At 28.8% G+C, this 24,767-nt stretch overlaps 2 protein-coding genes across 2 annotated transcripts; one reads left to right on the top strand and one right to left on the bottom strand.

Annotated features, from left to right (window-relative positions):
• Nucleotides 1-17,766: 17,766 nt before the first annotated feature.
• Nucleotides 17,767-18,588, top strand: LOC114124439 (uncharacterized). Its single transcript, XM_027987692.2, has 2 exons — nucleotides 17,767-17,978; nucleotides 18,390-18,588. The coding sequence occupies exons 1-2, from the start codon at nucleotides 17,767-17,769 to the stop codon at nucleotides 18,586-18,588; spliced, it is 411 nt and encodes a 136-aa protein (XP_027843493.2).
• Nucleotides 18,589-20,178: 1,590 nt separating this feature from the next.
• LOC114124451 (uncharacterized) lies at nucleotides 20,179-20,571 on the bottom strand. Its single transcript, XM_027987703.2, has one exon. The coding sequence runs from the start codon at nucleotides 20,569-20,571 to the stop codon at nucleotides 20,179-20,181; it is 393 nt and encodes a 130-aa protein (XP_027843504.2).
• Nucleotides 20,572-24,767: the final 4,196 nt, after the last annotated feature.

Below are 24,767 nucleotides of genomic sequence, written 5' to 3'. Positions count from 1 at the left end.
CGAGATATGCGAATATATTATTCCCTGATTACAGGCAGTATAGTATTGTACCAATAAATTGGTTGACTGCAAAAAGAAGACAATTTAAAAATAGCTGATCATTTTTTTGGAATGCATAATGCGTTTTTGTTGTTAAGATATTCACCGCATATAATAGTGATGTATAATTTCATATTATATACCAACCTATAATGTAATCTAAGCTACACATTATCAGGTCAATCGTCAACACTATAGGCTGTTTGTTTGAGATTAAAAAAAAAACATATACATGATACATCATCGGTGGACAGTGGTCAAAATATATATGTGCTTAAATCATTGTATTTAGGTGTTCTATCGAATGGTATGTATTATAATGTTCAGGCAAAACGTGCACGCGACTTCACGCAGCGCACGTCGATATAATAATAATGGCATTCGGTGTGCATAATATTATATAGTCGTGACGATTGGTATTGTATTTTATTATGGGTTTTATACACATTGTTTGATTGAAAATATGTTATTATTATACACCACCATTGTCGTAGTGACGCGAAGAACTTTTGTATGTTCAGATAGAAACGCCTATTGTATAGGTGTATACTGCGGCAATCATTGAAGCTCTGCAGCCGTCGTCGACGCGTGCAGTGGTCATTCGCGCACCTATCCAAGTATAATACATACCAATATCTACCACCAAACACCCCCATATATAAACACTGAAACACTAACATACAAGCACGCGAGTTTGGGGTAATTTATGGTTTACGTTTTAAGAAATGTATACGGTTACCTGCACCCGCCTATTTAACTGTACTAGAACGTTCTCACATTGTGGATATCAAAATGTCCGAAAAATCGTTGCTAAAAAGTTGTACCTATGTATTTTTGTATTTTCAAAGTGATTAGAATAACTTATAATGAACTTGGTATTACATGTTCAGTTTTTTTTTATTTAAAAATTTATTGATTCTCGTATAAAATTAAATACATAATACTCAAACAATTATAAAAAAACGTTATATAATTATATCAAAAGAAAAGAAAAGTAAAAAAAATAAGTGAATAGGTAATAGGCACAAACCTATAGGAACCGTGCATCCGGATACTAAACATCCCGATATCGACCGAAAATATAAGAAAAACGAAAAGTATGATTTGCTTGATGATTCATTGTACATCGTATTAATCTTTAACTTAAGTCAATCGCAAAACAAAAAAATAGCGTGAAAACACTGCGAGTAGAAAACCATTATCAACAATAGACAATCGCGGAACGAATGATTGAGTGGTGATTTATAGACTATCACTATATTATTAACACGGGTCGTGCCTTGGCCGGTGAACGGAGTGATTGAGGAAGGGTTTTGCAATAATTAGCATATTTCTTTTTTATTATCTTATTAAAATATTTTTAGATAATACAGCTGATAAAATAATAACATTGATCATTGTTAGTCTGTTACTTATAAACGCCAATACTGTAGAACACTATGGCATAACATATGTTTAAATCGTCAAACTTAAACTTAACATAACTTTGTAACATCCGGTGCCAAAAGACTTGAAAAGATTTTCCGTATAAATTGTAAACCTTACTTACCGACTCTAGTATTGAAGGATACAAAACGTACAGTGTATATATTAGTTTACAGGATACTCGACTTTCCGTGACTTCCGGTATTCGATGAAATTTAATTTAATATAATTCTGAACCTTATAAATTATATATAAAAAAAAAGTGTGTAAAATAATATCGTTAATCATGCTGCAGGTCTCAATCTCTTGCATCTATGCGTAAATCAGATGAATACCTACTATATGTCTATAATACTGTATATTATGTACGCGTGACTTCTGCAGGTACCAGGTAACTATGTAAGTGTAATTAATGTCAAACGGTAGGTACGTGTAAAATATAAATGTTGTTTGTATCTAATATCCATTTTACTGTTTGCTGCACACGAGTCTAATAGATTTCAAAATAATTATTGTAATTTATTAGCGTCGAAATGAAACGTGATATGACCCCATATAATGTGTGGTGGAAAATCAATAAAGACGGATAGAAAAAAAAAATTCCTTTCTATTACGACGGGCGGTGAAGGGGTGAAGCATAGATTTCGGCTAGACACAATAATTCCGGCGTACGCTCATAAATATAATATAATATTATTATATTATTATATACTTCGATAACGAAAATAATATCGCCGTCCGTTGTAGTGCAGTATTCGGCATCTAGACGATGCATCATCCTGCGGCGTTTGCCGCGCTGCATTATTGTTAAATACATAGGTACCTAGTCATGAAAGGTGAACGTCGCGGTGCAAAACGATTGCTCTAAAAACGCGGTGCTGCGGACCGTCGTGCGCGCATTGTTGTCGTCGTCGTCGGACGCTGGCCGCAGTGCGAGCGATGCCCGTATGACGATAACACAATAATATAATAACAATAATACCTACGTATTATTATAATAATAATAATATAATATAATATAATATATATAATAACCGCCGCCGTCGCACAATCGTTGCGAATTCGGTGAATCGAGAAGAAAAGGAGCGGCAGCGGTCGTTGTGGGAGAGTGAGTGACAGAGAAAGTGGAAAAAAAAAAACGGGTTATATTATATATTATTATTTGCTCGTCCGGAGATCGAGAGGGTAGAGAATACGCGCCCCGTATATAGATATTATTATATATATATATATATATTGTATTGTATTGTGTTATATAGTAGCCAGTGTCCGAAACGACACAACAATGGTCCAGTCGCCGATGGTCTACGACGACGGTGTCGCACAAAAGGGTTTGTATATGCGCTCGCGCGCGTGTGTGCGTGTACGATATATGATTTTTATCGAAATGAATGGAATGCACACACACACACACACACGGTCGGAGAGATACGTACCGAAGAAAGGACCTTTATAATCTCGCACGTTCCGCGGTCCATCTCGTCCGTCTGCGCGGATTTACAAAAATAAAATGTATACATATACATATATATATATATATATACTGTACAGACGTTGGTTTTTGCGTCCGAATATTATTTTTATTGTTATTATTATTATTATTATATTATTTGCGCGCAGTATTCCTTCTTTGCACCGCGCGCGCGCGACGGCCGCACATGCCGTCCGGTCACTATATACTACTGTGACTCAACAGGCGTCGGACATCTGCGCGAAAAACCCTTTCGGCAAACAAAAAAAAAAAAAGAAACGGACGGCCAAAACATACATTTTTAATAAATATAATATCGTCATCGTATACGCCCGCGCGCACCCGGTGCAAAACGGTCAACTCGCGTTTCCTTAGTGTAGGTCGCCCATACGTTGGTATTATAATAATATAATATTATATATAATACGTATATATTATGCGTATTTGCCAACGATTGTTCGATGATGTATATAACGTATGTACATACTTAGTTATATTGTGTCTTGGGTCAGAAATATATTTTGTGCTCGTACAAGTAGGTACAATATGCATATATATATATATATATATTAGGTACTTACTTTGTATGTGTGTATTTATATACACGTGCGATGCTCGGCACACGATGGTCATAGTGGCGTACTTATCTTTATACATAATAAGCGACGTCGCATAAATAGGTATATCTCAATTTTCTATCGATTGCAGCCTACGCGTTATTATAATTATTTACATTGCCGCAGTAAGTATATTACACCTGCCTGATATAAAATCTCCAGAAACCGATCAATTATGCAATATTCCTATGAAATACGACCAACAGTGGCGGATAACTGGCCACTGGGAATCCGGGATTTCTCGTGTCGATGTATAGGGGCCCCAAGACCAACCATTTATCAAGTACTGAACCTCACGTGATGAACATTGAAATTACAAATAAAGACGCAAATTGACTAAGATTATAGAGTTATAAAAATCCGCGCATTTATTATCGGCATAGATTATATAGCTGTACTGTATAATACTCACAGATATAGGTACCATAAAAATATTTTTATGTATCTGTGATAATACTATAATGTACCAAAATCAAACCAATGCGGTGTTTATCTATAAGCTTTTATTTATGTTCCGTTGTCAGTTGTCACTTAATCATTTAATTGTTTGATTGTCTAAATTGTTTAATGTCGATTCATATTTCTCATTGAAGTGTTAAATGTATAGTATGTATGCGTATACACTACCCATACAAATTAAGATGCGTTATAACTTATAAGTATAAATTATTATTTTGCTTTTCAATTATTTAATAAATTATTATCTATTATCATATACATTATTTATTATTTAATAATAATAATATTACAAGTTATGAATACCAATGACAAAAAACTGAATAAACGAAAATAAGAGTCAGGAGCTTTGAAACAGAGTATAAAAAATAGAGAAGCATTACTAAAATGTGCAAATAACAACAAGGTTCCAAATTAAAATATGAAAAAAAATTACTTGAGAAACTCATTTACTCAATATCATTTAGAAAGTTGTATACTCATGAGTGTAAAAAAATATATTTTAACTTCTATTAGCACAGATATCGTAACTGATAAAGTTGCATTAAGCAGTGAGTCTTAAATTATTAAAGTGTTGACTTAAAAAAGTGTAAAATATCATTTTATATTCTTATATGATTTAAAACTATAAAAATAAACACATTTTGATACCCGGTAAAAAAATATTAGCCTATCCGCCACTGACGACCAACAAACAAAATAATGCGATTTGTGTTGTACGAGTATATACATAAAATAAACGGTACGGCATCAATTCATTTAGATATCAACATTAAGGGACCGCATCAGTAAATATTTTTTCTCCGTTATAACCGTGCAGAATGTGATGTATAGGTTCTCTTTCCACCATCTTAGTATTTAACTCGTATTAATTGTGATTACACTGTTGAAATTAAAGTGTCATAATCTATTATAGTATAAGTATTATAAAGAATATAATCTGTGTTTTGTCAGACGCTTTTTTTTTTAATATTATTTTGATTTTCAAGAAAGTTTGTTTTAGTATTAATAATTTTTAACTTATAATGATTATTCAAAACGGCCTTCTGACAAAATATTGATAATATTATTCTTTATACTTAATTTCAAAAATATATCTTCAATGACTGAAATACGAAGAATGGTTTCAATTATATTTCGTGTGACGTGTGTAAGACGGTCGACGGATATAATCTAATTTATTTCTTTTAAGACAATATTGATACAAATTGACAAATTAAAACATTTTATAAATTCTACTTTATTGTTCACGTTTAAGCACAGGGTCTCAAATTTTTTATAGGTAAAGGCGCCGTTGGCTTATTTAAGATTATAGAATAAACAAGCAATTTACCTAAATTAAAATATTCTAAAAATCAAAGTCTTCAAAATTGAAGATTGAACCATTTTTTTTTTGCTCCAAAACGTGATGATGAACACACAAAAAAATTAATTGAAATAAATAATATAACTAATAAATTCATAGCTCCGCTCAGTAACTTAAGTCAAACACAATTAAATGTCAATCACGATAATAGGTTAAATGTTCATCGCTTAAAAAAAATACGCATATTTGAAGTTATTATACGTCGACAGATACTCATACCTCATTTTGTTGTTATTACGACGTATATGACGTTATAATATGAGTTAATGTAAAGTATATTATATTATATAGATAATATATATATTGTATTATATTATTAATATAATACATGTCTATTTATGCGATAAACGTATATAGTTATATTTAATTAAATATTTAATAATTGATCAATTAATTTAATTATATTTAACTAAATAAAAGGCAATATATTTGTATTACAATGTTAGTTAAAATAATGTTTGCCATTCGTCTTGAATACTTAATTACTAAAATTGGTTATTGCGGTCATTACAAAATCTCGGTGAACACCTCAATCGGCTTAAATATTATATTGATATCTAGTACCACTCTTTATATGTTTTGTACTTATAAACTTTTTTATAATGCATGACGAAAATGTTTTCAAACAATTTCGAATCCGATATTACAATAAAGACAATGTATAAAATAAATGATGATTACAACTTTCAGACATGGTTTCACTTGCGTTTGTCGTGTTGATAAGTATTATAATTATGACATTTCTTGTAAGCTTGGAAAATTGTTCATCAAACAACGTGTACACCTAACCCATTATTATAGAATTGTCAAACTGCTAAATACAACTATTTATAATATATAGCTACTGTAATAGTCTAGACGTATTGTAAACTTTAAAAATTACGGGCTCTCCTTTATATAATAACAATAATAAAATATAATACATTTATTGTTATGAATATAATATTACAATATATTTAAAAAGTATGGACTAATAGCAAAGTATTAAACTAACTTAATTAAGACTATACAATTTGTAATAGCTAATAGGTATTCATTACGTATATACAAGTTATTTTCACAAATTTCAAATACTTTTTAAGACACAGATATTACAAGTAATTTTATTATTTACTCAATTCAGTTTTAAATGGGCTTAAAATGACAAATATAAATAACATCAGTTTTTGCAAATTGTGGATTCTAAATGGAGCAATGAATGGTATTGATTATACAATTAATGTGTTCTTTTTTTGTATGTGTTGGACGTCACTTTTAAGATCAGTAAACATCAATTTAAGTCTACGACTTGAGTGTGGTTTCTGGAAGAAAATTAGATTTTTATTTCTTGAAAATTTAATACATTGACGTTTTTCTTACCTAAACTTCAACCTTTTTCTAACTACTTAAAAATATAAATTCAAAGATTTCTATTCTAACTTTTCAGTTTTGATGATATTGATTATTTAAATGTAAAATAACGATTTTAGTATTTTGTTGTAATTCAAAAAAATATTATTCTTAGGGACTTGAAACTTTTTACTTCTATATTATATACCTATTTTTATTTACTACGCACAATACAATTTTAAAATATTAGATAAATCAGATTTACTTTAAGCTTTTTGTACTGAGTTGAACACAGTAATTATTTTTACAACTAAACACTAAACAGTCATTATTAATATTGGAAATAAATATGTTTTATCAATAAGACATAATTTTTTTTATAAATAACAAACGCCTTACCCCTTGGTTACGCCACTGTATATGCGAACCCATTTATACATTTACAATATTCTATATACGGTACGTCGACAACTATTTAAAATGTAATAAGTTTAACACCAGCTAGTAATATTATGTTTTTTTTTTTTTTTTTTTTTGACAAACAATTAGTTTAACCTACCGCGAATTTCGGATAAAAAAATAAATTACTAATAGAAATATAAACTTAAATATAAAATTTCACTAGATATAGAGGTTGATAGACTTTCTCCGCTAGTTAGATTTGTCATTGCATTCAAGTTTAACACATCCGACAATCAGCTACTCAACGAAGAGTACCTATACATCTACATTGCGATCGATACCCATACGATAGAGCGACGTTCCAGGTTTTTTTTTTCCCTAATCAGCCGGTAACATATGTATATTCTATGTCAATACCCTAAGTGGCTAAGTAGGTATAGGTACAATGTTGTAGTCGTTAGCCGTATATCAAGATATTTTTCGATATCACCTAACACACTTTCAATTATTTAACATTGATAATATTTATAATTAAAATAATAGTGATAGATAGCTATAATTGAAATGAAAAACGTGAGTTCGTGATGGCGAGCGGGTACTTACACGTGAACCACTTGTGAGTAGTGAGCACGTACGAAAAATTCACTCGTTTGTTGGATAAGAATTTTGATACAATACAAGAACAAAATATAATATAATGATGTAATTTGGAATATACGCTTATCGGTTGACACGTTTTTATTATTATATAGATATTGTGTAAACGTTAGCCGTAATAATAAGGTGCAGCTTTCCTCGTTTGTGTACGATTTACGCGTAGGTAAGGCGTAACAACTAACGAGTGCTAATATACACTTTATGCTTCGGGTTGTTTTCGCTTGTGAGAAATACGATACAATAAGATTCGTTTTACAAAAATAACCGATAAATATAACAGCAGTGTACGTATTATATAATGTACCTAATTTTTCAATTTTCAATAGCAATTTATTTTATTTATTAGCAACATCACCATAATGATGGTTGAAGTCATTCAATAATAATAATAATAATAATAATAAAAATGCATAACTGATTTTATAAATTTCTTCTATCCCGAACACGACAACAATGCTCCACCATATCGGTTTAAAATAGTTTTTGCTAAGTATTTTACTTCATCCGAAGAAAACGCTAACGTATAGTTAAGAATATGTATATACACGCTCCGATCTGCATGCGTGTGTTTAAACTTTAAAGATTAAGTGGTTGAAAAATTCAAAATATGTCATATGATAGCACACATTTTTATACATGTTAAATTATGTTGATAAAAACTATATTGTTATGTCTTATTATACTTTTATGTCGATTGTAATAATAATAAAAAAAAAATTGTAGAAATCAACTTTTATGCGATTTTGTATAGAAATATTATTATTTTTGAGTATAAATTAAAAAATTTATCAACTTAAAGATTTTAGTCACCAGTAACCTAACAGAAAAAATTATCAAATGCATAGAAAATGAGTTAAATTTTCATGTTTTTGTATTTTAGTCGATGTAATTTGTCTACTTAAATATTATTTGTTTGTTAAATAAATAAAATATAATATGTAAATCGAATAATTAAAAACAGTTAATATAGGCTCTATTATAATTTATAAGAATAAGAAAGGTCTACAATTGTACGATAAAAATATATCAAAACCATCAAATGTTCATAACGTATTATTTACCTACACTATTATTTATGTAATATGCATTAAATGTGTAATATTAAATCCAAAATTATATGGTAAGTACTTAATGACCAAAATGACTTAAATATTAATTTTAATATAATTTAAAAAATAAATAACATTTCTCTAGAAGTGTGATAAATCGATCCTTCTAGATACATACGTATTTTGTGTTATATACATAATATATATTATATACCTATAATTTATGTTATTTATTATACATTGCATTTTTTACTTTACAAATTAGTGATTTAATAAATCATAGACGCCGCTGATAAGAGGAGCAAGTTATCAAATTGAGAAAAAAATTGAATAATTTTAGTTTCTTTTTAAAAACGCCAAGAACTAGACAGTACACAGTACAAGTACAATGTACCTACACTAGAATAAAACACTATGTATCAATTTATAAATTGACCGTTTTCTTTGGTATTTCTATGAGTATGTTTAAGACTTAGTGTATAATATGCTAGATAAATATAAATAGTAATTTTTATATAGGTAGAATTCTTTAATTTAGGTATGGATGCGGTCTTAACTTAACGCAAACGTGCACAATTGTGTAATTTTTTCCACTGTTAAATATATATCTTTACTAATTAATGTTGCTGTCATATTTGATTCCCTTATTGACATATATTATTTATTTAGTCACTCAAAGTGTTTGAAATAAAAATGTTAGTAAATGTAATATTTTAAAAGTTGATAATATCCCTTGCAGATTCGTATATAATATATTTTATAGGAATAGAGAATTTTTGAACAGAAAATACAAGAATTTTTTATAATTTCGGAAGAGTTAATTATAAGAGTTTATGTTTTGAGTTAACATCATTGCTTTTTGATTATTAGATCTTATCTTAATTTTTTTATTAATATTTAGTAAAATGTAATAAAAACTACAAAGTAATAAATGTTGATACATATTAATATGAAACATTTTCAAAATATTCAATTAGTTTGAACATTTAATTAAATTTTAGATTATAATTAATATACATTAATTTTTAATTGATATATCTTAAATTATCAATAGGGGAATGGTATAAGAGGACATAGTGGATACTCACGTTTTGTGTTTTAACACTTGAAACAAAAATATTTTTTTCTGAGCTAATCTGTATATCTGTATTCATAATTTATAATCTAGGTACATTTCATATTTAATATTTATAATATACCTATGTAACAAAAATGGGGCCCATTTTTTCTTCTAAAATTAATTTGTTGGCAATAATTTATACAACGCATTTTTGAGGTACGTTTACATATAATTGTTTTAAGTGTTGTGATAAAAAAACCATATTTTTTATTTTTATTTTTATTTAATTTAGTAAAATTTTTATTATTTTTTAAGCAGTGAAGCAAATATGTATCTAGTTTTAGTTTAAAATAGTAATAGTTTCACTATTATCATAAATAGTTGAATATTATGCTAATTTAATGCAGTAGAATAATTTTGTCGAAAATGATTACTAATTATTTAGTAGGTACCTACCTATTTTTTTTATTTTTATATTTTTTTATAAATATATGTATTGCAATGGTAAAAATATTTTTGTAGTTTCGTAGATACCCTTTGGACTTCATACTTCCTAATTCAACATTGTCTCTGTAACTCATACGAGCCTATATTTTATGTCTAACCTACCTTTTTTCATTCCTCGTACCATCCGTAATGTTCAAACCTATCATCATATTGTTTGTTATGTATTAGAATACAAATATTATAATCACAGTAAGATGCACGTTGCTATATAATATATGCATAGGTACAATTTGGATGACATTTCTGGCGAACTTTCATATTTTTTCAATATTGATTTCTGAAAAAATTGCCTCAACACCCTTTTCTAAGTTTGAAAGGGATTTATAATAAATATACGAGTACATTTACAGAAATATTTGTATATGATAAATACTTACCTAGGTACCGGTATAGTAACCAACAAATTAAAATTGTATTTTAAATCAAAATGGCAGTCTTTTAAATAATATATAAATAATCATGTTGTATTAATGATGATAAATAATTTATCATCATTCTTTTATACGAATTGACAACATATCTTTCAATATTGATATTGATATATTGATGTCCAAATTTTAGAAACAGTCTTGTACCGTATTTGTTCCTTATAGCGTTTCTTTGCAAATTGTTTGCTCATTCAAGAAAACATACATCGTGACTTATTATCTAGTATATATATATATTATACACCATATAATATTTTATTATTACCTATAAATTCATGATACCAAGTGGTAATTAATTTCAACTATATTTTTAATAAAAATGCTATTTTTAAGTTTATTTAATAAATCATTTTAGTGGATTACTTACTCAATATACCATATAAAACATATGCTTGTGAAATAAGAAACGAAAAATATTAATAATACTAGTCTGAAAATATCAATAAATACCTACTGATTATGTAGACTAAATCATATTTGATTATGACCATTAATGTTTCTTAAATTATTCAATAATAGTACTAAATACAATTACGTATTAATTACGAGCATACATATTGTATATATTTTAGTTTTATTCATAATAATAATAAAAAAAAAATTACCTAAAATAGCAGTAAATATGTAAAGTAAAACCAATAAATCTTCTGCTTAGCATTACCTTCCTGACTAGGTAGTGTTAAAAATGGAAAAATTACCAGAATATAAACAAAATTACCCTACTCAGTATAAATTACCATTTATTATCCACGTTTTATCAGATAAATAGGCATAACGGTATAATCTATTGTATTATAATACTCTTTTATCTTTTACTAAATCGAACATTATTACTAGATAGCAGATAGACGTGTGAATTCGACCTTATATTGAGATATAAATTCGATATTGCACAACGATATTTTGCATAATAATAATTAATAGATGTAATAATACTACGTCATTGTAGAACGAATTAAAACGTATCGAGTACAATTATTTAATATAGCCTTCATCAGAATTAATTATTAATCTCCGCACAAGTAGTTACCACGGCAAATATCTATTGTACATCATGCTGCAGCTATCTGGCCATGCGATTTGAATAGTATTCCTATGTATATTAATATATTAAGAGTACCTACATTGAATATCGAAGGACGTGATTGAGACTTTTCTATATGTCTATAATTTATAGTATATATACGGAAAGATATCATATATATGCACGCGTATAGGAGATACCCTAGTATTTATGTGGAATAAATCGCTGTATGGTATTATATTTATATATGAGTATAATAGTACCTATATCTATATATTAATACGACGACAATATTATGCAACCAGATGTTTACGGAACAGTTGTTTAAGCGACGAGTATTTTGTTTTGTTCAAAAGCATGTTTTTGATTAGAATTTTTAACAGACGACCTCCACGTTTCAATATTTATTTTACAGCAAAAATATTACTATTCCCATTCTTGTAGAAAAATTTTATTCCCATCAGTAATTTTTCGTTTATACCAAAGATAAGATAAGAGACTTAAATATTTAACTAGATTAAATAATTTATCGCGTAACAAAAACCATTAACACAAAAGAAAATAAACTTTTGAACGCATGTAGATTTGACGAAATACTAAAAGACTAAATAAATACGGAAAAAGGTATACAGTACTTCGTACAATTTTATGATGACTATCAATATTATTAGGTTTTTATCGATAATACTATTGAAAAATACATTATATATAATTATGTAAATCATACATGTAACAGAATATAATAGAACTAACGTGTTGAATTGTTGCAAAAATGAGCGAATGGGTAAATAAGTTTGAAGAAATTCGAAAAAATTTGCATTTCAATGACAACAATAAAATGTTACCAGTTGAAAATCTTAAACTTGTCCATCTTCACAAAATTTGACTATTCATCATTCATTTATAAAAAAAAGTGTAAAAGTATTCCATTGGAAGAAAATGTATCAATTGACGAACAAATTTACCCAATCGAAAATATATTTATACATAATAAATATATAAATATAAATATATTAAAGTACGCCTTCACAACAAGAAGATAGGCAATATAATATACTGGCGTTTTCGTCCAGATATTAGATATGGAAAAAACATTACCTCTCCCTAGGTAACCTACTAATATAATATTTTATAAGAGACAACTTTGGTTATTTAACACTAGAATTTATAGCGGGAAAAAAGATCATGGATATTGTTATGTTTGATTGGAAGGTCAGTCTGGAAGAGGAGCCACAATAAGTTGGATCATGTTTGAGAAAACATATAAAAAATAATTTGAATCCAAATATAAAAGAATCAGTTTTGTGGTCTGACTCATGTGACAGACAGAATAGAAATATGAAAATTGTTTTACTATTGAAAACTATTTTCAATAACACTGAACTTGATACTATAACGCTCAAGTGCTGATACCTTGGCCACAGTTTTTTACCCAATGACAGAAACTAGATTTAACCAAGTCCTTTTAAGGGTTCTTGAGTATTAAGAGAAAATATATTTTATAAATACCTGTAGTACTTACGGGCCGGGAGAATATAATAGTAATAAAAATAATAATAATAATAATAAAACGCTACCCCAGTCACGAAACCACTTCGTGCGCTGCACTCACACACCGACCGACCTGTGTAAATTGTGTATTTATATTTTATACTAGCTATCCCACCCAGCGTTGCCCGGGCAAAAGTCACCTCAGGTGAAAACCGATTTTTTTAAAATATTATATTAATAATAATAATAGCTGATCCGGCAGACTTTGTATTGCCTCACTCGATAAATAAAAAAGCTAAACTTTTATAAAAAAAAACTTTAAAACAAACCAAAAGAATCCGTAATTTAAAAAAAAAAAAAACGCTCGTTATGAATGAGGTTTTATTTATTACACATTATTTTGCTTAAAAATAGTCACGTCACAATAATGAGATACTTACAAAACAAAGTTTTCCTGAAATACTGGCTATTTATAAGGTTTCAATTGATATTGATAAGCACACACAGTTATGATACAGTCTGTTAATGAATTTAAAGGCGCAATAATTCATAAAAAAAATAAAAAATAAATAATAATCGGTACCTAGATATTTTTAATTTTTTTTTTATTATCCGTAAAACTTTCTTAATTTCGAACATTTTCGTGCTCGCTCATCTTTTAAATCTTCCTTTGACTTCCACAAAAAATTTAAGACCAAAATGAGCTAAATCGGTCCAACCGTTCTCGAGTTTTAGTGAGAGTAACAAACAGCATTAAATTTATATATATAGTTCACCCCGTGCACTTCGTTGCCCGTTAAAAATGCTAATTCTATAATATGATTCACTAAGACATTTTCATTGACCATTTTTATTCTCAAAAAACTTGTTCAAGCACTACTTTAAACTGCGAATTTTGTAAAATGCTTTCTTATTGCACACTAAATTTATGGTACGATTTTACGAATGTACCGTGTAAATTAAAAGCATCGATCTATCATTGTTCAGACTCTACGTTTATCAGTCAGTGATTTAGTCAAGTAATAATATTATAGTCATTCTGCTTGGCGTTGCCCGTGAGACTCATATGATTATGCGAGCAGTATATTATCATGTAGGCAATCCACCACGGGTGGATTGCGGACCCCGCGAGATGTATACGTAAGTTTAATATCTAACCCTTAAGTTTCAAAGTTATATTAATTTTTTTTTTATTACAGTGGATAAAATACAATAGGTAATGTGCCATCTCGTGGTTTTCATATTGTCATGTTAGTCTCTTGCTGTGATTTTAACTTTTGAGATTTACTGTGGACATTGACTTATTTCGCTAATTCTTATTTTTGTTGTTATGGTTTTGACATAATATAACAGGTCTACAACTATTATATTCAATCATAACCAATAGTGACCTTAATATAGTTTATTTCTTGCTGGACTGTGACGTTATTATATTACATATTATTACATTTACATACCTAAGTATCTTCTCTACAGGAGCGATTAATCAGTGAAAAATGTTACAAAAGCGGGGACAATAAATAATAATTATAAAAAATTGTTACTATGGTGGTTACCGAAAATTAAATAATAATAATAATAGTTTACGTAACAGGTTATTATTTATGATAATTGGTAACTCCTTTGTTTTTAAAGTTAGAGGATCGATCAAATGCCATAAACCTTCTCCACAATGAGCTCTTCAATTTAAAAAAAGCGGGCAAGTGAGTACCGCTCTGCTGTACATTAGGTGCCGTATGGATCATTATTATATATATTAGGAGTGTTAAATTTGAATCCAATGATAGTTATCATTGTATACGAAAAACGATTCTGAACGAAGATGATTTGTCAGCCTAGGATATAATTTCTAGTGGTTGGTGAAAAAGGTGGTTTATGTTTTAATGGCCTGAATACACCAAAATTTAAGTTCTTTTATAATTATTGTAAGCTAAACTTATGAAAAATCTTGTATTAAATTTTCAACTCTTAGCTACCTATACAAACATTTTTATGAATTATACCTACAAAATAATTTGCAAATATTCATAATTTTAACGAATTTTCGTCAAAATTTGAACTTCAAATGCTAATAAAAAAAAATTGTGCCTATGTATTCTTATAATTTTTTAATCACTATAATAATAACTTATGAGGAACTTTGCATTAAATTTTCAAGTATTTTGATAGGGCCAAAAAGATTTTATCGACACATAAAAAAACAATTTTCAGAAAAATTGAAAATATCAGTTGTCTATAAATAGCTCAAAAAAAGTCAAAATATTTTGAAAATTATATCACGTAAAGAAAACGAGAATCTTAATAACTGGTAAAATTTTCAAGTATCTACGACTTATACTTTTTGAATAATAACAAATATCAATAATCGTTTGAGGCTAAACTGTTATTTAACGCGGTTTTTGTAAAAATTTAAATTTCAAACACTCATAAAAATTTTTTGTCTGAATCCGGTAGAGTTTTTTTTACAGATATTTGAAGAAAAATGTATGGAGAACCTTGTACCAAATTTTCAAAACTTGGTTATAAAAGAAAAAAATTTTATGATTTTTCAACTTCAAAATTACTTGCAAATTTTCGCGTTTTCGACAGATTTCGTAAAAATTTGAACTAAAAACGCTTATAAAAAAAAATTGTGACTAACGATTTTTAATTTTTTTAGCTACATTAAAAACAACTCATAAGGAACCTTGTATTAAATTTTCAAAACTTTTTGGTCATCCAAAAATTTTTTATCGACACTTTAAAAAAATTTCTCAAAAAAATCGAAAATTTCAGTGGTCTATAAATAACTCAAAAAAAGTCAAAATTTTTTGAAAATTTAACTATATATGGATACTACTGACATTAACATTTGGTGTCAATTTCAAGTATTTTCAGTGATTAGTTTTTGAATTACAAACATAAAAAAAAATCGATTTGGTCGAAAACTGGTTTTGCGTAAAAATTGCCGTTTTTCCGTTATTTTTTTTTGTTTTTCTCGATTTTTTTGAAAACTGTTGGAAAATGTTAACTTTTTACCTCTATAATGCACCAAGGATATTCACTTTTACATCGGAAACCACCCCCATTGTTTAAAATTGGAGCATTATTTCGACTAGTTATGCTGTACACAGACACAAAAAAAAAACACACATCATTGTAAAATCAATACATTCATCACTTCGTTCAGAATCTAAAAAAATCACAACGATCGTCAGTAGTTTCTGAGAACATATCACTCTAAGGTTTTAAATTTCACATTTATATAATATTAGATATATATATATATATTATATATATATATATATGTATACTAGCTGATCCCGTGCACCTCGTTGCCCGTTAAGAATGCCAATTCTATAATATGATTCACTAAGACATTTTCATTTACTATTTTGATTCTCAAAAAACTTATACTACGAATGTACGAATTATTTCTATGCAACATATATTGCAAATCATATATTATTTGTTTATTTGTATTGGGAGCAATAGACAAACGCCTTTTCACTTCATTCTCTGAGTCACCCATAAAATATATCTGTAAAAACTTTTGTTCTTCTGTACTGGTGGGTAATAAAAAACCAGTTAAATGATAGAATTGACCTTGAACTTTAAATGTTGGCATGACATTTTCATGTCTAATTTCTGTTGCACCAAACGATGTCATTTGGAAAGCCGAATTATAAACACGTAGGTATCATCTCAAAAAAATGTTTTGAATTTTCATGAGAAAAATGTAAAAGACTTTTTAATGGTTCAGGTGGATTAGCAATGTCTTCAAAAATGACTTTTCCTTCTGAACAGCAAAAACTTGCAGACTCTTTGGACCATTTCAATGCACGACAATAATTACATTTTAAATGCATACTTCCTATGATAACGTGAGAATCATTTTTATAATCTATTAATTTATCATAAGTAAATGCCGACATTTCACGGCAACGCCATGGAACGCGTCGTGGTTCAACTAAATTTTCGTCAATAGGAAAATCGTGGGTATTGTTAATTTTACTTAATCTGAGTAAACTTTGACGTTTTATTATATTCGATGAACGACTTAAATTAATTTTCCTTTTCATTGTGATAATTTTTAATAATTAAAAGAAACGAATAAAAATTTAAAAATTATAAAAATTAAATTAAAATTAACTTATTATTAGTACTGTTTACTATTAAAATGCAGGCATTATTCGACAATACATCGATAGATAAAAATTAAGCAGCGTTCCGACTTTTACGAAGGTTCACTTAAAATGTCGGTCGGTCCGTCCTTCGTAGCCTACAGAACCATAATGCGGTGAATAATAATAACTATTATATTCAATCATAACCAATAGAGACTTTAATATAGTTTATTCCTTGCTGTACAGTGATGTCATTACATTATATTATATGGGCGAAAAATGTTACAAAAATGGGGACAATAAATAATAATAATAAAAAGTTGTTACTATGGTTATCGAATGGACAAGGAATGCCCGCACTGCCATGCTCTTAAATTCAAAAATGAGCCAGTCGGCATGTGTTGCGCGTCAGGAAAGATGCAACTACCTAAAGTTGAAACACCACCTGAACCATTGAACGGTTTACTTATCGGCACAGATCCAGATTCCAACGTGTTCCTGAAGTCAATTAGAACATTCAATTCATGTTTTCAAATTACATTGAAAAAAATGTAATTGTAATGCAATTTTAGCGCTAAAAAATGTGGACGTTGACGATTTTAAACTGAAGATACAACAGTTGTTGCCAGGGAACATAGTATCATACAAATCTATTGATACAGTTTGCGATGCAAGCGAAGCTGTACATTTTCCAACAGAGATTTTGAACTCACTAGATTTGCCTGTCATGCCACCGCATAATTTTCAATTGAAGTTTGGATTTCCGATTATTTTACTACACCATTTGAACCCGCCACGACTGTACAACGGTACACGAATAGTCATTAAAAAATTAATGAAAAACGTTATCAAAGCCAGCATTTTAAATGGCAAGTTCAGAGGTGAAAATATATTAATACCACGAACTCTATTATACCTAAAAATTTGCCAATTCAATTTAAACGTAATCAATTTCCGATTAGATTTGCATTTGCAATGACTATCAATAAGTCCCAAGGCCAAACGATGTCTGTTTGTGACTTAGATTTGAGTACACCATGTTTTTCACACGGACAATTATACGTGGCATGCTCTCGAGTGGGTAAACCATCCAGTTTGTTTGTGTTAGCTAAAGATGGGCTTACAAAAAATATTGTTCACGCTATAGCATTAAGAAATTGATATTATTTGTTTATGTTACTGTTGTAATTAATTAATAATATAAATAATTTTGAGGAATAAATTAGAATTAATTAAAAAAATTAATGTTCGGTGTTTTGCTATTTGTTATTTGGCTCCCATGGCTGAATTGCACTTACTGCAGTGCGTTACACTTAAAAGGAGTTGAACAATCATAATTTTTTTGTGATTTTTTCGGGCCACGAAGTACACAGGATCAGCTATATTATATATAAATGAATGTTGTGAAATGATTGAAATGTTGAATGATCTGTGGGAAGAAGATAGGCTAATTTTAAAAGGGTTAAATTTGGTACTTTTTATTCATCGGATTAAAGTACGTTAAGGCAAGGTTAGGATTATGTATTAATTGATTATATTAATCCACCGTATTATGTCAAACTTGGTATAACTTTGATACTTTATTAGAGTTAAATCATACACTTATGTACAAACAGCACTAGGCCCGCGATCTACCGCAGGTAGATTGCTTACCTGATAATATACTGCTGTGAATCAGAATTTTTATTCCAGGCAACAGAAAACTTAAGATAAATTTAGAATATCATCCACCGAATATTAAATAACGAATTGAACAAAGTTTGAGTCATATAGAGTTAGTATATTTAACGAAAAACGAAGTGCATGGAATCAGTTATATATATATATATATATAGATGATACGTGTGTGTAGGAAGTGGACGGGGTTCAGATCAGAGAGTGGGAGAGTGATAGTGTGTGGTGATTTGTGTTAATGTGTGTATATTTGTGTGTGTGTAGATACTTAAAACTAGTGGACAATTATAAAATAGGTAGGTAGCTGTTGAAACGCTGGAAAAATTATAGTAAAATAACCCACGCAAAATAAAATATTAAAAAAGTAGCGATTCGCGCCCTCAAACTGTATATTAAAAATATGACGAGTTGTGCACTCAAAATACAAATTTAAATATATAAATTGCACGACAGCAATTAGCGCACATAAGAGACGTTATTGCGACAACGCTGGAGAGAGAACTTAACTTTTATTATAATATAAAAGCTCATGCCTTTGGGGTAATGAAATATAATACAACCGGTAATTTGACGACGGCCGTTAGCGCGTCGGTAAGTAATTTTAACATGTTATATAATAATTCACAGCGACAATATAATAATTAAACACAGATGACATTGACATATTATAAGAATAATATTTACAGATACATAAAAAAAATAAACAAAAATAACGGACGACACGCGTGTGTGTCGGCCGGTGACAAATATAGGCCGTTGACCTATGTTGTAGACTGCAGACTAGGTGGGCGGTTGAAGAAGAAGATACACATCCCTATCTCTGGGCGCAAATATTCCCCCCCCCCCCGTTGAAAATCTTTATTTTCATCAGTTATACTAGTATATCCTCTTATGTAGGCAATACGCATAGCTTTACGGTAGGTCTCTTTATTTCGGCTCCGTTTAAAATTTCCTATCACTCTGTCCTTAACTTGGTAACTATACCTAATTTCTATCACGTTGGCAGCATACATTCGTCCTTTATTATCACAATATTGTCGATTTTCAGTGGTGTGGTTTTCGCAATCCACTTCCCTCTTAGTTGAAATTGTGGCAAATATTCCAATTACCATCTACGCCAAAACGTCTGCACCAACAATTGTACATAAATGTCCACCTTCGTAGATGACCAATATTTTCGTTTGACAAGTCCGGTTTAGGAGGAAGAGTCATCGTTCCCCCAATAAGAAAATGAGCCGGTGTAAATGCGTCCACGTCGGAAGAATCACTACTCATAGGATTTATGAACCAAGAGTTAAGACAAGCTACGATCTGACACAGCAACATATTCAACTCACTTAGGGTCAATTTGGCTTTCTCTATCATTCGGGTAAAATGATGCTTAGCACTTTTCAGAGCCCTTTCCCATAAGCCGTCAAAATGTGGCGCTGCCGGGGGGTTAAAGCGCCATTCTATTCCCTCTAGTGTCATTTCAAGACCTGCGGTAGTTACATACGATTTTAGATTTTAACTCTCTTTGTGCACCGACAGAGTTCGTACCATTATCGCTATAAATAGTAGTATAACGTCCTCATCGGGACAGAAATCGACGTAGAGATGCTATAAATGAATTGCTAGTCAAATCTTATACCATTTCTAAATTAATAGCCCGAAACACAAAACATATAAATACAGTTATCCTATGTCGACTACCCGCGGTATACCACTGCAAATTGTCAACAAACCAGCGAAGTCCACTCCGGTTACGGAAAACGGCCGTGTGCATTGGACCCTTTGTCTTGGTAATGGCCCAACGTGCACACCTAATACATTTTAACACGCTTGAGCGCGCTACTGTTCGGCCTTGCAATCGAACACGGTCAAATGGTCGTCGCCGTTTAGCCGTCGTCACTTGGCCGTAAAATCATTTCGACGTAAGACCACTTCGCCGTTAAGAAGTACCTGATGTCCCAACAGGATATATATATAGATCAAATATGGTTATGGTAAAAATAGTTTATCACTTTCCCATGTTTGGTTAGAAATATGAGGTTTATCATAACTTATAATCACGTTTATAGCGATAAATAAACAAAGGTACAAATAACCTACATAAGATATTATTAATTTAATAATAGGAATTTTTTAGCTCATTGTGGGCCGTGTATTCTGAACTTTTTTTAACTTACTCATCAGTACCAAAATGGCAGGTGCAGTAGAAACTATTCGTCGGCGTAATGTTTTTGTAGATTACTTCTGTTTCAAAATAAATAGTATACATTAAATACACATAAAATTTAATAATTTAACACGTTCAAAATAAAAGTTAATTTTAAAAATGTTTACACTTCTGCCAAAACCTAACAGAAGAGATCCTTTGCTCGATACTAAGTGTCATATTACAATTTTTAATGGTAATAAATAATAAGTTAGTTATCAATTTCTTTATAAGCTTATACTACATTAATAACCTACCTACTTAGTTATTCTGATATAATGTATATTGTGAAATCTCCCTCTCTATTAGTTGTAATAAACAATATTTTAAAAAAAATTTTTATTTATAAAGATAGAATGTGCATTAAGTCAGTCATATGTGTGAAACATAAATAAGTCGATAATTTTCATTAAATAAAAATAATTTATCTAAGATGTTTTTAGGAAACGATATAAAATTAATTATTATTTTTAAATTAATACAATTAAAATTTAAATAAACGTTTTATATTTGAGTATTGAGTGTCACTATCTATATTTTTTGTCAATAAGTTTTTAAAGGTATATGATTTCAATATGTATAGTACTTACTACTTTTGGAATATAAAGGACGTATGTTTTGTGGTAATATTTAATAATTAAGTTATTATTACAACTAAAATGTTTTTCATAATAATGTTAATATTTGTGATATATTTTCAAACTACACACATAATAATAGTGACTATAATTATTATCTAATCAATTTATTACATTATTATATTATAATGGATGCTCACTTTTACACAAATATTAGGCCATATACTTAGAATAGCTAATTAAAACCAAAACCAAAATAAACTATATTATATTTGGAGTTCAATGAAATAATAATCAAACAAACCAACTGATTCAATAAGGAGAAAACTAAACATTGGATTTTAAGAATTAAGTATTTAAAAATAATAATTTGAAAAAATTAATTAAATTATCTTTAATAATGCTAGATTACTAGCTTTCTAAGAATTTATATGCATTAGCTATATATAATGGGGAACATATTAAATATCTTAAATTAACCCAACAGACGACTGAAAAATAGAATAAAAATAGATTATAGGTGGTATGCTATTTGTCTCGCCGTGTCAGATGAATTATTTTTTTGGTGGGATTACGTGTATCCCATCGTGCCGGAGAGTTTTAACCAATCAATTTAAAATTACACTATGAAAAGCAAATAAGTATGTGTTGCTGCTACTCCTTTTCCTTTATTTATCTAATAGTGATTGATAAAAATTATTAAATTGTATTTGTTTGGTAGAGATCAATTGTCTTTGTTGTTTAAACAAAAGAGTAACATTTTGATGAACCCAAAATTCAGAATGATGATCAGTCTACAAGACATCAAGTCAGTATTTCTGCAGCTAAAATCAATTCTATAATGATGTCAAACCTATTTCAATCCTCTGTGGACGGTCTCGGTACTTATAAGCGAGTTGAGACTTTTGATTAATCCATTTAAATTTCCGCGCAAATTGCATTAATGTTATCATTATAGACTCTTATAATATTAATAAATTACAGCAAATACAATATCTTTTTAGCTTTTACCACGTTCATAATACCTGTTTAAATGTCTTTAAATAATTTAATACATATAATTTATTTAAAAACTCATGAATAAAGAACTATAAAATAACTAGCAATAAGCTCGTGTTAATTGTTTAGGTAAGGGAAAATAAAAATATGCAAATAAGTATGTTTTAAGATAAATAAATATTTTTTGTTTTAAATGTAAACAAGTGTCTTCAGCATTTTAATTACTTATACAATTGTATATTAATAATAAATCAATATTTTTAGTTCAATTTTTCCATAATATTAAGAAGTATCTGGATAAAATAAAATTATAAGTATCATAAAAGAGTTTTCATAATTTTATTTTTATGATTTTGGTTATATTTTATTATTTCTATAAAACGTCTTTAAGGTGATGATTATCTAATATTGTTACTATACTAGGGTATTTAAGTTACAGTGATAAATACAACTACTAACTTTACCATTGCAATCTCCAGTTGGAAACAGTTTTAGTAAGTTTAGCTTTGGAGTGGTTGTGTTAAGGGGATACGTGTTTTGGTTTTGAGAAATATTATTTTTACGAAACAGATATCATTTTATACAACATAAAACAATTAATTAATCAAGTTATACATTTGTTTATAGTAATTAAAATTTAAAACCAATCATTTATTAGAAATAATTGATTAATTGACACATTTCATCTCGGTTCAAAAATGTTCCTAACAAGCGGCTTCTACTGTATATTGTTTATTTACCTATTTATTTATTTTTGAATTTATTCAAATAGGTATAAGTTGTAAATATATTGAAGATTTGTTAAATAATGAATTGTTTGTTTTTGATTTTTGTGTTGACTAACTAATAATTTATTACTTTTGTTGTTTTTTATGTTTGTAAAGAAATGCCTGGTAGAAATCTTTTTTGTATAATAATAGATTATAATTTAATATTTTATTTTATTGGGAAGAAAGTTAATGTTAAATTCTTATTGTCTATTTGTCTATCATCTGGATTGGAATACTTTAAAATATCTAACAGGTTGATTGCACTGATACAGAAATATAATAATATGAAATAATAGTATTTGACAGCAATTTTGGTCTTCCTCCAATACAAAAGCGTTACAATGGCAACAACACGTTGCTCATGTGATTTTTCTAGTCATTCAAACTTCAAACTACATCCTAATTAGTTGTATAATTAACAAAATATTGTGTATGCACAAATGGGAGTACTCGATTATATCTTTAACATTACACTTATTATCAATAACTTACTATGTATTATACATAATACATTTATATAACATGTAATTTTAAAATACCTTATTTTAAAATTTTAAAAAACAGCCAGTATTTTTTATTAAATATATGAATTATTTATGAAAAACATTGTTTTAAATTTTCAATCATAAGCTACAAAAATTAAACATTTTAGAAATTTCCAACTACAAAATAATCAAAAAGAAGTAAAATACTTTGAAAATTATACCACGAGCAAAAAAAAGATCAAGTATTTACAAATATTTGTTTATTGTTGTGTGCCAATATCAGAAATTGAATCCAAAGTGGTATTTTAAATGAAAATTACAACTTAAGAACAAATAATGCGTTTATTGTGTATAAATGAAATACATATAACTAATATAAAGTGACGGAGTGTCGTGAAGGTGCTCCAGGTCTCTGTGGCTATGGTACATCTGCCGTTCCTGGTCTACAGGCTCCCTTATATGTGGTGCCACTCTTGTTTATATCGAACCGTAGTCCGTAGTCTTCTAGGTCAAACCAGGTGTCCTTGTAGTTGTTATTACAAATGAGTATCTATATTTGATAATATACTACAATACCACAGTATAATTATTATAATTGCAATATGAAAATACATTTTCATATGACTAAATGACCACA

This window comes from Aphis gossypii, chromosome X (assembly GCF_020184175.1).
Source record: "Aphis gossypii isolate Hap1 chromosome X, ASM2018417v2, whole genome shotgun sequence".
Taxonomy (NCBI): domain Eukaryota; kingdom Metazoa; phylum Arthropoda; class Insecta; order Hemiptera; family Aphididae; genus Aphis; species Aphis gossypii.
Note: the sequence above shows the minus strand (reverse complement) of the source record. Positions and strands in the feature narration are given on the sequence as shown.